The following is a 16,631-nucleotide window of genomic DNA, read 5'->3' on the forward strand; positions in this document are numbered from 1 at the left end:
ACTGACAGATGTAGTATGCGCTGTTAAAGAGCATAAATATTGTTTTTTTTTTAAATAAATAGCAATAAAATAAACTCTTATCAGCGCCCATCAAGTGTTTTTTTGCTATGAAAATGGTATTTTTATTTGTGTGATGAACTTAGTTCGTCTTAGGCATTCGTTGAAAAATTGCGGTGTATTGTTCGTCGACTAAAAAATGAATTCGGTTCACGGCAAGCGATCATTGCTGAAAGATGTGCTGAGTCGTGACTTCAAAGCGGCAGATCTTCAGATATCCTTGTTTGTAGCTGCTGCCCGGTCCTTTAAGTACGATTCTTGTCTACAACCTTTCCCACCGGAATATCTCGTCAATGGTGAAAAAAATATCGAGGAGCTGGTGAGTTTATCAAATCACGGAAGTACACGTATTCGAATTCATTTGCTCATTTTGTTACGATAGAAACGAATTTTGGATGAGTTTCCAAAATTGCACGAACTAAATCTGGACAATTTAGGAGACCGAGCCGTATGTCTTCTGTTTTGGATTTTGTGTACACAATCCGGCCCTCGATTGAGAACCGTTCCACAGACTGAATTTGATTCAGTGTTGGCAAATGCTCCCTGCCAGGCTACGTTTCAACGTCCACAGTTGATATTTCAGGTTCTACACCCAGATGACTCGCATTCAGAGAGAAAGTTCCGACAGAATCTGGATTGTTTTCCGACTCATCATGCATACCACGGCAGTAAAGTGTTCAATTTTTATTCCATACTGAGCTACGGTTTGCAACAGCATTTGAATAAGACTGCCCTATTTGGGGAAGGAATTTACCTGTCGGCGGAGCTGCACGTTAGTCAAATGTTTTCTCCGACGGGTGCCGGTTGGACCAAATCTACGTTGGGCAGCCATCTCGCCTGTACTGCTCTTTGTGAGTACATTGACAATCCCGCCTATGTGAAGTGTCAGGAAGAAAATCAGAGTACAACGGATATACCGGAGAAGTATATTCTAGTAAAGAATAATGATCTCATTCAGGTGAGATATTTGCTGGTTTATAGCAGCAAACGAACGGTGGACTCTATCAGCACAACAAATAGAACCGTAAATCGACTGATGACGGATCAAGGTGCCAGACCGGTTGTTCCAAATCGTTATGTACGATGGATGACATCGAATAAGAGTTGGTTACTTGCTGGAGGCTATTTTTGCATGCTACTTGCCATTGGTATGATGAACAGCAGGAATGCTCACTACATGAAGCAAATGTTTTGGCAAAAGATTAATGCGTTTTTTGGTGGTGTTACGGAGGGTGAATCCTAGATGACGGGACTTTCGGTCGTAGGGCTTTTGAGCCCGAAAAATAAACTTGATGTGATTAGACATAATGAGTTAGAATAAATATATTTTAAATAGTCAGTAGCTTTTTCAATTTTGTCTATACTATCTGAAAACCGTCATCAAATTAACATATTAACATCAAAACAAAATGTTAAATCTGATATTACGGTAGGGAGGTGATATTCACTACTAAATAACTACGCGAGGCGTACGCTATGACAGACAACGAAAGACTCTATTGTCTTAACGCTAAGCCAGTAGCTATTAAGACAGGGTTGTAGTGTCGAGTGGTTACCACAGTTCTTTCCCCTTTAGTTCCACTTCACTGCGAAACTGGCGAACCTTCACTGCCGTGGAAACTGATTAAACTAATTTTCAAAACTTTTTATAAAACAGAAATTCAGAATCTTTTCGAGGACGCTTTGATCTTGCCGAACGACGTGAACTGACGAACGGATGAATCGAACATTCAGACGAATTCTTTTGCTTCGACTGCGACCATTGCCGCATAGACGTGCCTTCTTGAGGATCTTCCTTCGAATCCTCAAGCGATAAACAGTTACTGTCCGAACCTACACCATCCGAATTACAAACCATTGGTTGATCGTCAGGTGTGTCTCGGTAAATAAACGAATCCGCTGCAAAACCGAGAATTCGCTACCATCGTCGTCAAAGTTACGTCGTCATCGTCCTCTCTACTTCGCTTTCGTGTGGGATTACTCTCTTTTCCCCTCGCAAAAATCAAACCACACGTTTTCTTGCGAGTGCCAAACAATGTCAGCTGATTGTGGTGCGCCAGGTACACCCGATCTTCAACGGAAAACTGAAATGTATTAAAAGAAACTCGTCTTAGAAACTTGGTTTCAAGTTATCGTCGAATATCGGTAGTTTCTGTAAAAATTAATAAATTCTTTGGAATTAAACGGTGGTCCGCCGTCTGTAACGACTATGTCCGGTAACCTAAACTTTGCAAAAACGCTGATAAACTTTGACTTAACACTACTGAAATCAGTACGAAACTTCATGTATTCAACCTCAAGCCATTTTCAGAAACTATCAACGATGACCAGGAAAACTTTCTCGTCGAAATGAAAGAAGTCCGTATGAATGTGAGTAATTCAGCTAGATTACGGAACTTACTTCGAAACAGGAATCATTTGGGAACATATACTGCATGACTTGACGAAATTGGCAATGTCACTATTCATGCCATACCAATAAACTGTGCTTCTTGACATTTGTTTTTTCTTGGTTATTCCAGACTGACTTTTATGCAATAATTTCAGGATCTACTTTTGTAGACTTGCAGATATAATGACACGATCCTGATACAGTAAACATCCTTTCACTTGTTCCAAATCTTGGTGTTGTGCATAAACATCCAAATATATACGAACTAACTTCTGTGGCCAACCATGCTTCATGTAATAAACTATGTGTTTTCTTTTTTTTTCTCAGCTGCAAACAAAGTATCATCTATGGGAAACTCATTGGAAATATTCAAACTTTTTGTAACCTCTCTTTGAAAACTAGTTGGAACATTCAAAATCGTAGATACTCAGTTCATATCGTTGTAAACGAGTCCCGAACAAAGCATTTTTACCTTCTTTATCGAAAATGCCAATCAACGGCTTATGGTCAGTGTAACGAATCAGAAGAATTTCCTTGCCACCAGGTAAAGCAGGAAAACCTAAATAAATAAAAGATAAAGAACCGATCGAATAGGCCAGCCATTCCGGCGCAGATAACGTTTTGAGCGTAGGGTATATCAGCAAGGGGAGCGGGCCATTTCGCAGAAAGCCATTTCGCCGAAAGTCGTTTCACCGAATGCCATTTCGCCGAAAGTCGTTTCGCCGAAAGGGTCATTTCGCCGAAAGAGTAATTTCGCCGAAAGGGTTATGTCTCCTGTATGTTATGTCTCCTGTATAACAGATGTGGCGCAGCCACATAACCGAAGCCAAGATGGCTCGGTGGCACAAAGTCGCCGAGCCGACGCCAGCTGAATCGGCCGCCGACCCGCCGTCGGAAGCGGCGGCCTCTTGCATACAAACCTGTAACCGCCTCATTTGCCCGGTCTTATCAAAACTAGGTTTCTTTGCTTTAGTTAGGACAGCACATGAACCAAAACGATGCGCGTAGCCACATTAGATATTTTTTCATTTTCACTTAATAAACGGAAGTAGTAGTAGCTAATAGTCAACTAGTTTTCTTGGGAACTCCGTTCTGAGGTTCATGAATCAATCTTTATTCAAGAGTACAAGAATCAATTTTTATTCAAGAAGTTACAATTGTAGGTCAACAAAACGGGCGTTAACGCTTTCATCTTTCATTTGTCTGAGGTGCAATACAAGTTCGTTTCATTCCTTATCATTTCATCCTACGCGATTTGTAGAATTTTTTATCAGATATGTAAGCTGAAAACTTGTATAAACGCCCAAGAAAATTGAATAAAGTCAAGCATTCCTTGGAAGAGTGTTCTCGAAGTCACTACTCCGAAAATCCCTTCTTGGCAAGATGACGATAGTTCTTCAGTTTTGAAGATTTCTAACGTTCGTTGTAATAATCAATTTGCGATTTGCGCACGGAGCTCTGAAATTATTCATCCTCGTTGATCCTCTCGCTCAGATAGTTCTAGAACGAGTTTTACCAAGCTTCTGTTCCATACTAACTCCTTAGTGGAGTTTGTACGAAGGCAGCGGGTTTAACCGTTCAAAGAAGTTTCTACCGTGACTTGACATACTTCTAATTTGCTTCAAAAGTTAAAATTGTTCCATCTTAACTCAGTAGGGTCGTTTCCTTCGCACGACTGAGTTCAAGATTTGAGTACAAAATTTACAGTATACACAGTAAACTTCTTACCAAACAAAAATTTGTGAAACTTTTTTATGGTGCTCCCATAACTACAAGCATCTGCTATTACGATAACGGGCTTACTCGGATCATAAAACTCTAAATGCTTTGAGCTCAACAACGGTTGCTTACAGCTTTTAAACACTCGAATACACTCTGAGTTCCAGACAAACTGCTTTGTCTTAAGCTTAGAGACGCTACTCTGAATATTCTGACATGCAATTGGAACAATTTTACACGAGATCTAAACGCTCAGGTAGGCCAGGAGGAGGAGTTCAGACGGACGATTGGAAGATTCAGCGCCCTCCAGCTGACAAACGAAAACGGCTTACGACTCATCGATTTTGCCGCCTCCAAGAATATGGCCATTCGTAGAACCTTATTCCAACATAGCTTCCCTTATCGTTACACCTGGAGATCACCACAGCAGACGGAATCGCAAATCGACCACGTTCTGATTGATGGAAGGCACTTCTCCGACATTATCTACGTCAGGATCTATCGTAGCGCTAATGTCGACTCTGACCACTATCTGGTGATGGTGAAACTGCGCCCAAAAATTCTCCGTCATCAACAATGCCCGGTACCAACTACCGCCACGGTACAACATAGAGCGATTGAAGCAACCGGATGTCGCCTCAGCATACGCGCAGAATCTCGAGGCAGCGTTGCCAGACGAGGGCGAGCTCGATGTGGCTCCCCTAGAAGACTGCTGGAGTACAGTACGAATGGTTCGACGAAGAGTGCAGAGTGATTTTGGAGGAGAAGAACGCAGCGTGGGCGGTAATGCTGCAGCATGGAACCCGGCAGAACGTGGAACGATACAAACAGAAGCGGAAACAGCAGACCTCTTAACGGATGGACGTGAGGTGATTAAAAGGTGGAAGCAGCACTTCGATGAGCACCTTAACGGCGCGCAGAACGTTGGCATGGGGGTTCAAGATGACGGGAGAAACGACTACATCAGTGCAGCAGAAGACGGAAAGGATCCGGGTCCCACACTGAGGGAAGTTAAGGATGCCATGCATCAGATCAAAACCGATAAAGCAGCTGGTATCCAAGTAGCAATCCGCAACTAGTTCTGATACGATTAAGTCCAAACTATGTTGCAACAAGATCACGAATATGTTTTGATGTGGAACACATCTTTATTTTCTATATAGGGGTGCAAATCAGAAACTCAAGAAAAACTACACGTATAAATGTGGTCAGGTTTTAAACACTTACAGATCAGTCTATTTTGTATCAAGCCACGTATTTTCAATTATATATGATATATATGAGCGAGCAGTGTCCTATTTGGCTGCTAAAAATCTTTGGCATACCGGATTTCCCTGCCATAGACGACGGTTTTGAAGGAGTAAGCGATGTATCGAAGAGAGAGCATCGCTCTGATTGGTCAATCGTTGCAAAAGCGAAGCTGTTGGAAGCACGCGAATCTATAAATAGAAGCGAAATTAAAGCTAACGTTTCAGTCGTACTCGTAGCATGCTAGAAGTAGGTTGTTGCTAGACAGCAAGACAAAAACGTGCCATAAAACGACTTGAAGCTTTAAGGGCTGAGGCCAGTTGTTAGCGTAAAACCGTGTCGCTCGTTGTGCGTATTACATTTCTCCACGACGTAAAATACACTGGTGGCGTGATAAGACAGTTTTGGTTGTGTTGGTAATTTTCTCACGAAAATAAGTATGGCGCGCCGGGATTCAAGCAGGTAAACATAAACAAACGACCATTTCTGATCGGGATTTTATTTCTAAGTTACTCCAGTTGTCGCGCAGCCTGGCGAATCTTTAGCACTAATTGAAAATCTGGACATTTTTTCTTCAAGGGCTTGCAAGGTAACGTCGAAATATAGAAAATTGTACACACATCCGATTCTGTTCATTTCGTTGGAGGAAGGATTTGGCGGATCGCACTGTGGTATCTATTACAGTTATTATGGATAATGGAGTGATTGTGCTGTGGGTGGCATTTCAAATACAGGTGATGAAAACGATTGAAACATCCCGGAACAAAACACCGCATTTCACTGTCAATATTTTCGCAAACAGAACCAACTCTAAATATTTTCATAAAAGCAACTCCCGGAACGTCATTTGTTTATGTTTTTTCTTCTTCACGTCTCTCTGTTATTCTAAAATAAAATCACAACCGCACTAACACATAGAAAAACGTGATCACCAGGGTATTTTACATCGTGACATTTCTCTCCATGCTTTCTCGTAAATGTGTAAAATGACTCTCGATGTGGCCGGGTGGCCAAGAAAGTGTTGATATTTTCGGTTACAAGTTTGACTACATCACATAAAATCCAATAAAGCTACCGCTTATTGGGCAGCCTTGCTGAGCCGATTTTATTTCTCTCTAATGTTTCGTTACGTTACCAGGATACAAGAGCAGACAAAAATGGTGCCGCCATAGAAATGGACTTACCATTGCAAAAATAACATTCACTTAACTTTTATCGCGACAACATATATGTTTTTATGCACTAATCGCATCTAAACTAAATTATCTAGACATTGTCAGGATAGATTTTTGATCCATGCTTTTGAAGGCGAGATATTCAATGAAGAAGTTGAAAGTTTCCGTTTTCAGCTATGCAATTCTTCCTTCAGAAAAAAAGGCTTTCCCGACCGCTAAAGTCAAACAATCATTCTGAAATTTTCACAGAATAATCTAAACTAAACTTTTCTAAGAGATTGTCAGTTGGGTTTTTGTCGTGAATACGACTTACTTTACTATGGAGTGCCTTTTCAAAATTTACCCTCTAAGAGAGTGATAAGTTTTTGATCGTGAATATCTCTTGTTGTATCTAACGAATCAACATAATTTTTGCTACATGCCATCGGAAAAATGATCACAATTTAATGATAAAATTATCAGTTGTGTGACATAATCTCAAATAATTCAAAATTAAACTTTTCTGAAATTTTGGTATAATTAATGCAATAAATTATGCAAATCCGAAATAAAAAAATCGACATTAAAGTTCTGTATGCTGCTATTTTTATAGCCGTTAGGACCGCCCATTAGTGAGAAAGCTACAAACGAAATCAGGAAAAAACAAACCTCTCAACAAAAATTGTATCAGTTTGGATTCTATCGCCACTGCGAGCAGATGTATTTTGTGTCATTTGCAAAGCTAGTTTCGCTTCCGACAATAGTGATTACGTGATTACGTCACAGCTGCCAGTCATTTGCATTGATTAAAAAAAAACAACGGTGGAGAGCATTACACAAAATCAGCCGTACTAATGGCTCAAAAGTTTTCTAAAGAACTATTATGATTTGTTGTTCACAAATCGAAGGTAAATATCCTCAGTTTAGTGCAAATCTAGAACAGCTTGGTTAGGTTTGTGCACTTTTCGCTGTGTAAATTTCACAGTAATCGAGATCAAGTGAAGCCTTCTTTGTTTTTGCGAAAAGTGTTCCAGAGTTTAATGTCGTAGAGAACTACGCAATTTGACCCTTCTGAATGGTAGAAACGAATCCCTATAGCATATTGATAGTTTCGTTCAATAAATTAGGCCTTTCGCATCATTGATCAACCCAGCGAATTAATGTTTTCTTTATTAAAAGATTATAATCGGTTGTAAACGCTACACCTACACCAGCCAAATCAGTATCGCACCCACGTACAACAGTTCAGCCTGGAATTAGATTACGGAAGTCAGCGGCATCCATCGGAATTCGAATTCAACTCATCATTCTCCATCACAAACGCTTTCATAAAAGGTTCTTTTCAGAGCCACCATTATTTTATTATAAAGTATAGTTGTAAAGTATAGTATAGTTATTTCATAATATTTGTGTTTCAGAATGTTAAATTTAACTAATCTGTACTTTAGTTCAGGTGCATCGTTTCAAATTCTACATACAATTTCATACAATTGATCAACTAATTGATATTCGGAAGTGTTAAGGAACATGTCAGTTGTTTTCGTATTCTCGACATCCAGTTATGTCTCTGACATTACCCACCCGCCTTTTTGATATTCTTCACCGTTTCTGAGAAAATCAGATTTGAAGCGTGAAAATAGCCCTTTAAAACGCCCTAAAACACACTGGCCGCAGCCCTTAATTGGTATGCTATGATCTTGTGTCACGCAAGCACGGAATTCCATGTTAAGTCGTTTCCCCATGAGAAATTGACAACTACCTCTGGATAAATTTTAAGTGCTTAAGATTAATTTCTAATTTATATTAGATGAACTCGATTGATAATGAGAAATAGTTTATCGCTTCAACCGAAACGTAACGCTAAAAAAACTGCTTGCATAAAAAACTTGAACACAAGCTTGGCGAAGAGAAGCTTAATTCTCGATGAACATTAGAAAAGGTCCCAATTGCAATTTGACAGTTTCTCTTGGTTTACTTTCTCTTTCAATTATTATGGCAAATTCCAGTAATTTCCAACAAATTCTACAGTGCATATCGAAAGTTGATGGTTTTTGCTATTATCCTATGTAAAGTGTTCGATGGAAAGATTGCAGATTGGACCGTAATACTCGAAAGAGAAAGTAAACAAAGAGAAACTGTCACTTGCACTTAGGACCTTTTCTCGTGTTTGTCTTCAATTATCGAAATCGCAAGTATGTACAAAGATATAATTGCATACATTTGGGATAATGGTGTAATTTCGTCGGTTATAAAACAAATGCAAATCAAGACATGTGATGTTCGGTGTTGGTTCGGATTGATTGAACTTTTTGATTGTAGATCATTAGAAATTTTGGTTGCCTTGTTCCACATCAATGGCTCGAACAACCCCATGGGGCTGATCCTTGTAGTTTTTTATGTTATACTGGTTAAAACAAGGTTTATAGCGTAAACATTGAATTATCTATCATTTGTAAGATATCGTTACATGATTCTAACATATCTTTAATCACAGCTATGCTTTTAGCTACTAGTTGAAAAAAAGTTTATTTTCCGTTGCGAAACCATTATAAATACGTTAGCGTATATGTGAATCGTTATTGTGAATTGATATAGCGATAACATTAGATATTACAAGATTATAACATATAATTTCTTCATTGGTTCAGATAGTTATCGGTAGGTTTTCCCAACGTTAAGATACCGAAAATCCAACCAAAAGCATTTGTTGACTTGAATATGGCGAACACAATATGGAGTCTCAAGCAGTGTATGAAACATAAATAAAACCTGGATATTACTTTTTTCGAAACCACTTTTTGCCCAAAGTAGTGAAAGGCGGAATAGTCATTTTTGTTCTGTGCACTATCAAAAACAAAAACAAAAATAATATAGGGATTGAACATCGATTGTGATAATATTATAATTCTCATGATATATGAATTTAAAATGATGAGAAATCACTCTACTTGGAATAATTTTGAGCATTCTGAACATAGGGTTATTTTGTTGTTTATTTTTTATATCTTTATAAACAGATTTTGATTGAAGGCGCATAAAAAACAGTTAAGTAAAATTGAAAAAGGCGACCATTTGGAATACGAGAACTTCCGAGCGATCACAATTCTGAATACCGCCTAAAAAAGTGCTATCTCAGATCATCTACCGTCGTCTATCACCTAAAACGAATGAGTTCGTGGGAAGTTATCAAGTCGGCTTCGTCGATGGCCGATCGACAACGGACCAGATCTTCACCGTGCGGCAAATCCTCCAAAAATGCCGTGAATAGCGGGTCCCAACGCATCACCTGTTCATCGACTTCAAGGCGGCATACGATAGTATCGACCGCATAGAGCTATGGAGCTATGGAAAAAGATCTAGACGGCAAGGAGGGGGTTTTGAACACCAATTTTCATTTACCATTTTTTGTAAAACTAGAGAGGGACAATAATTTCAAGGTCGTGCTAGATAGTATTACTTTTGTTAATTTGAATGCAACGCAAAATGTACCAAAGGTGGGAATCGATCCTTTATGACGAGCTCAGATACTTTCTACACTATCCGCCATTTTATAGCTGTTAAAACTCCCCAAAGTAACAAACAATGAAAAAGAAAACGTTGGGATCTGATTTTTTCTTTGTAAAAAGTGTGTGTAAAATTTTAAAAAATTGATACAGTAGTTTTTGAATGACGATGGACACGGACTTTCTAAACCTGCTTTCGAGAAAAACGCGTTTTAAGTTTTTTGTCTATAAAATCAATGGAAACAATTAATTACTCCTGGGAGCCCGTAGGGTCTAACATTTTCAAAGAATCATATTTTTTCTTTTATAATTCATTATAATGAAACATTTCAAGAATGTTTTGTCAAGTTTTGAAGTCAATCGAAGTAGAAATCTTGGGCCTGTGCGCCGAGCTCTTGCTTCTTCGTAGAACGAGTTAGCCAGAGTTTCGTTCCAATAGGCTTTCAAATTTCACAGAGAATTCTTGAAATGGAAAATATAAAGAAAATAATAAATGATTTTTCAAAAGTGTTAGACCCTACCCGCTCCTTAAAGGCTATCGATTGAAGTAATTGTTATGCAAAAGCTAGAATTCTTTCTATGATATGCTTTTTTTTCTAATATTGGATGTGTGATGTGATGTGATGTGAAGTGAAGCCACCATCAGTTCAAGGACTTGCCAGTGGATGCGGGTAGACTTACAGTAGCCCCGATATGACTCATCCATTCACCTTCTTACTATAGCTGTTACCGAAAAGCGAACAAAAAGGGTTGGGCGGATATGTAAGTAGAGTCACTTACTCGTATTCCGCGGGAATAAAAGATGCTCTTCCAACCATAATATCCAGTGCATGGATGAAGCATATCGCTACACTCAGAAAAATATTACAGTAACTGCAACCTGTTCCTCATAGTCATTTCAACTATGTACTCAAATAATAGTAACGACCATGATATCAGATTATTTACATCTGTATTGTAATAAACACTAGAATAAAAAATCTACTACTTGACTATACTATTTGTCTTCATGATATATTTGGCGTGGTAATTCTGACAATCATTAAAATAGGAACGAAAAAGTCCCAATGACAATTACAAGTAAGGTGAAATTGAACTTTCGGTCACCATAAAGTTGAGAAATGATATAGTTATGACTACCATGTGAGTAAGTTCTTCTTCAGAATATAATAATGTTACCATGAATAAACATATAGTTGGATAGAGATTGTCAAGTTTGAAAGCACTATACAGATTGTTCATATCAACATAATTTATGTAGAAAGAACATCGTCGTATGGTGTTTTTCAACCGACTATGTATTTTCTTAGTGCGACTATATAAATTGTCAATTAACGCATCTGCTTTTTTTAGTGTCACATAATGATTCATTAGAGCGGCAGATTTCATATCCCAACGACGAAATTGCGACGTTAAGTTTCTGTGTAAATACTTCTATTAGTAATTTTTATATAACGTTTTTTTGTACACTTTTATAGGAACTGTATTATTTCCCAAAAAAATCGATGGTAAAAACCCCGGCCGAAGGCAGAGTGGGCGCGAGAAGCTGTTTTTTTATAATGTAAAATCAGTGTAAAAATGTATCAGGAAAATAAAGCAGGTTTTAATGTATTCTTTTAATTTTTGCATCGAAATTTCCATTAATATAACTTTTGAAAATTTGCGCATGTTCGAATGATCTTCACCATTGTCAAATTAACCATAATTTTGTGATTCGAACGAACTAGAAGTGATATATCAAAAATACCATAGCACTAGTTCAAACAATAAGTACAATGTAAAAATAAGACGCTTTCACGGTTATGCTAAACATTCCAATTGTAGTAGTTATTCATACCATATACAGTTCAATATTACTATTCTAGAGCCAAAACCATTCATAGTAAAAGTGTGCTTGCATATTGTTAACATCATCTGATTTTATTGTGTGCTGAAAACCACTATACTCGTATGGTTAAACTAACCTCCCATATGGTAGCTGTTACCATCTTATTTTTCTGAGTGTATACATGCTTGAACCCGCCTGATGGTTTGTTTGAGAAGGGCGCGTCAGACTCATTTCAAACCTTCAGAAGGAAACAAGTTTCCTTCAAGTGACTTGGGCTGGCTATCCACAATCCCTCGTCCAGTCATCAATTCGTCCGATGCCCTGATGCTCCCTCCCCTTTACGCCCCCGAGCAAAATGTTTTATATTGAAAAATACAATGAAACAGAGTGTAATGAAATTAATATAACATGGAAAGATATAATAGATTACAAAATAATACAATATAACATAATATAATATAATATATTTTAATTTAATATAATATAATACAATGTCATACAATATAATATAATATATCATAAAACAATATATAAAATAACATTTAGTGTAGAGTGTCAGTTATGCTCTTCTATCTTCGCAATATCTTCGCAATCCACATCTATAAAAATAGTATATGTTATTATTATTGATGACAAATTAATAATAATAACAATAAATATAATAATGAAAATAATAATAAAAAACAAATCTAGTATAGTACAATGAAATATATAATAAATAATATAATGAATAAAATGATATGTTGCGATATGCTATGATATTATATTACTTGAATCTATATGCCATTTCTCATCCTCTCATTCTACCATCAACGCATTCCCTCGACCAATTGTCACCACAGACACACGTGTAGGCATGAAACAGGAATCAGTGAGGACCAAGCTCACCTTGTGACGACCTTGATAGTTAGTTAAAAGATTACTTTAAAAATGATAACTTATAAGGAAAACAAATTTATATTTTGCGCAGAGGTACGTAGTACTACTCATAATAAACCCTATAATATAATATAATATAATATAATATAATATAATATAATATAATATAATATAATATAATATAATATAATATAATATAATATAATACAATATAATTTGCTAAAATGCAATGCAGCATAATACCATAATAACATAAAATAGTGTAAGACGATAATATATGAAACAATATGCTATGATATAATATAACAGTTAATGTCGCAGTGTAAGTTACGCTCTTCTAATAATAAAAATAATACTAATAATACATGATGTAATAAACGACAAAATTATATGTTATAATATACTATGATAAACATTGCACTTTAGGATGGGCTTCAACCTACAAGCCATTTCGCACCCTCTCATTCTGCTACTAACGCAGAAGGCGATAGCACCCAGTCGACGCCGTTCTATTGACCAAATGTCATCATAGACGCTCGGGGAGGCATGAGATAGGGACTTGTGAGGACTTAGTTATCTCACCATTTGACGACCATGCTTTTTTTCTAATATTGGAATGCATAAAATATATAAGAAAGGAAATACATACCTTTTGTAATGAACATGATTCCCAGATTTTGATATAAACATACCTGTTGTGTTCTTATATTTTTCCTGATCTTACAAAAAGGTACCTGTTGGTAGTTATTTATTAGGTAGGATGGTTATTTGAGTTTATTAAAAATTGTTTTTTCACCCGAAAAAAAATTATTTGTGTACGAGAACCGCATTTATTAGATTTCTTATTGTTTCTAATGTCTACAATTTTTACACTAGCAAATCGTCTTATTTCTATGTTATCTACAGAAACTGGAATGAATGAATGAATTAATGATATTTTTGTGTTCCTTGAATAGTAATTGCTTTTGAATATTGTTCATTAAGGTGTTGTTTGGTAATTTCATACTCTATTGTACTTGCGTAGGAAAAGAACATTTGTGTTAGTTTGAGCCCAATCGAATAGTTCCTTTGCATTTTAATGGGATGTTCACGTTTTCTAGCTAGACTGTTAAACCGCTGTATCTCAAAAACGGTAGCGTACAGCAAATTTTTGATAATGAAAATTTTGCGTTCTTTCATAAAGTGTTGTTGAAAAATAAATTGTTTCATGATTTGCAAATAATTACATGATTTTGAAAATATGTAACTTTTTCAAATATTATTTCTCCATTCTAAACATTTGGCAATACATTATTTTTAACTTCAGCTACAATATGCCAAAAAATAAAGAACATCGAGAATACATTTATTGAGATATTTAAATTTTAGAAATATATAGTAATTTTATAAAAATGCATTTTATGAGATATTTGGACTTTAGGTTTTTTTTTAAATAAAAATGAAACAAAAAATATGTTTTCAACAGTTCCAAACATTTTTTACATAGTCCTTACAATTGTAACCTAAAACATTGCAGAAGATAACATCTCTAACTCCTAAATGATTGCAGAAGATACCAAATCGATCGGGCCCACCGTTTTCTAAAATATAATTTTTTGAAAATTTTTGTGGGATTTTTCTTTTTCTCAAAAGTGTAAAAATGACAAACTTATTATGCAAATTGTTTTTCTTGATCATAAAAAATGCATAAGTAAAATTCGAACCAAATAAAAATATAAAGGGTGATTTTTTAAGAGCTTGAGAACTTTTTTAAACAATAAAACGCATAAAATTTGCAAAATCTCATCGGTTCTTTATTTTAAACGTTAGATTGGTACATGACATTTACTTTTTGAAGATAATTTCTTTTAAATGTTGACCGCGGCTGCGTCTTATGGCGTTTTCGTTTTTAAATTGCACTACACCGGTGCAGTGCTACACTGAGGCATGAATAAACGAACAAAAATGACGAAAACATAAACAGTAACCATTGACTACAATACATGATTCCATTGCACAGAGCTACACCAAACTTTTGATGAGTGCTACACCAGTGGTATCGGTGCAGAAAAAGTGTAGCACTGGCGTAGTGCAATTGGTAAAAACGAACGGTTTCAGTGCAGCTTTCGCTACACCAGTGTAGTGCAATTTAAAAACGAAAACGACATTAGGTGGTCCATTCGGAAAGTCCAATTTTGGGCAACTTTTTCGAGCATTTCGGCCGGAATAGCCCGAATTTCTTCGGAAATGTTGTCTTCCAAAGCTGGAATAGTTACTGGCTTATTTCTGTAGACTTTAGACTTGACGTAGCCCCACAAAAAATAGTCTAAAGGCGTCAAATCGCATGATCTTGGTGGCCAACTTACCGGTCCATTTCTTGAGATGAATTGTTCTCCGAAGTTTTCCCTCAAAATGGCCATAGAATCGCGAGCTGTGTGGCATGTAGCGCCATCTTGTTGAAACCACATGTCTACCAAAATCAGTTCTTCCATTTTTGGCAACAAAAAGTTTGTTAGCATCGAACGATAGCGATCGCCATTCACTGTAACGTTGCGTCCAACAGCATCTTTGAAAAAATACGGTCCAATGATTCCACCAGCGTACAAACCACACCAAACAGTGCATTTTTCGGGATGCATGGGCAGTTCTTGAACGGCTTCTGGTTGCTCTTCACTCCAAATGCGGCAATTTTGCTTATTTACGTAGCCATTCAACCAGAAATGAGCCTCATCGCTGAACAAAATTTGTCGATAAAAAAGCGGATTTTCCGAATGGACCACCTAAGACGCAGCCGCGGTCAACATTTAAATGAAATTATCTTCAAAAAGTAAATGTCATGTACCAATCTAACGTTTAAAATAAAGAACCGATGAGATTTTGCAAATTTTATGCGTTTTATTGTTTAAAAAAGTTCTCAAGCTCTTAAAAAATCACCCTTTACAAGAAAAAATCGACCTTCAATTGCGTCTGGAATTGCACATGTGCAAATATCTCAAGTACGGCTGCTTCTAGAAGAAAGGTCGTCATGAGTAAAATTATTTCCCTTAAATCTGTAGAATTATATTCTGATGTCAAAGACTATTATTTTTATTGAAAATTTGAAGTTTTGGTAATATACAGGGTCCGCCATCTAACATTTTTTTTAACTAGCGGTTATTTCGACATTGTCACTTCTGATTTGACAGAAACTTAATTTTAAGCGTTCGCTGAACGATAATGGATTTGTAACAAAAAATCATCTTCTCGGGTGAGGCACATTTTCATCTCGGCGGGTATGTTAATAAGCAAAATTGTGGCATCTGGGGACGGAAAACCCGCACGTTATCATGGAGAAGCCGATGCATCCTCAGAGAGTGACGGTTTGGTGCGGATTTTGGTCTGGCGGCATCATTGGGCCATTTTTCTTAGAAAAAAAGGCAGGAGCCGCCGCCATGGTCTATGGCGAGCGCTACCGCACCATGATTAGCGATTGGTTCTTCCCGTTACTTGAAGAGGAAGACTTGGACACCATTTGGTTCCAACAAGACGGCGCTCCATGCCACACAGCCAACGCTACGATCGATCTTCTGCGCACAGTCTTCGAAGATCGAATTATCAGTCGAAATTCGGATGTCGTTTGGCCGCCTCGGGGCTGTGATTTGACGCCGTTAGACTGTTATCTTCGGGGGGCTGTCACAGATAAGTGTTATGTTGACAAACCAGAGACAATTCAAGCCTTGAAGGACAACATTCGTGCAGCCATAGCTGAAACAAAGCTGCATACAATCGAAAATGTACTAAAAAACTGGACCGACCGTATGGCGTACTGCAAGGCCATCCGAGGCAGCCATTTGAATGAAATTATATTCCACAACTATCCGGAAGGATTGTAC

General features: G+C 37.2%; 1 protein-coding gene across 1 annotated transcript; it reads left to right on the forward strand.

Moving 5' to 3' along the window:
• On the forward strand, positions 1-1,396 carry LOC131438476 (protein mono-ADP-ribosyltransferase PARP16). Its single transcript, XM_058608536.1, has 2 exons — positions 1-376; positions 440-1,396. The coding sequence occupies exons 1-2, from the start codon at positions 197-199 to the stop codon at positions 1,298-1,300; spliced, it is 1,041 nt and encodes a 346-aa protein (XP_058464519.1). The 5' UTR covers positions 1-196; the 3' UTR covers positions 1,301-1,396.
• Positions 1,397-16,631: the final 15,235 nt, after the last annotated feature.

Source organism: Malaya genurostris, chromosome 3, assembly GCF_030247185.1.
Source record: "Malaya genurostris strain Urasoe2022 chromosome 3, Malgen_1.1, whole genome shotgun sequence".
NCBI lineage: Eukaryota > Metazoa > Arthropoda > Insecta > Diptera > Culicidae > Malaya > Malaya genurostris.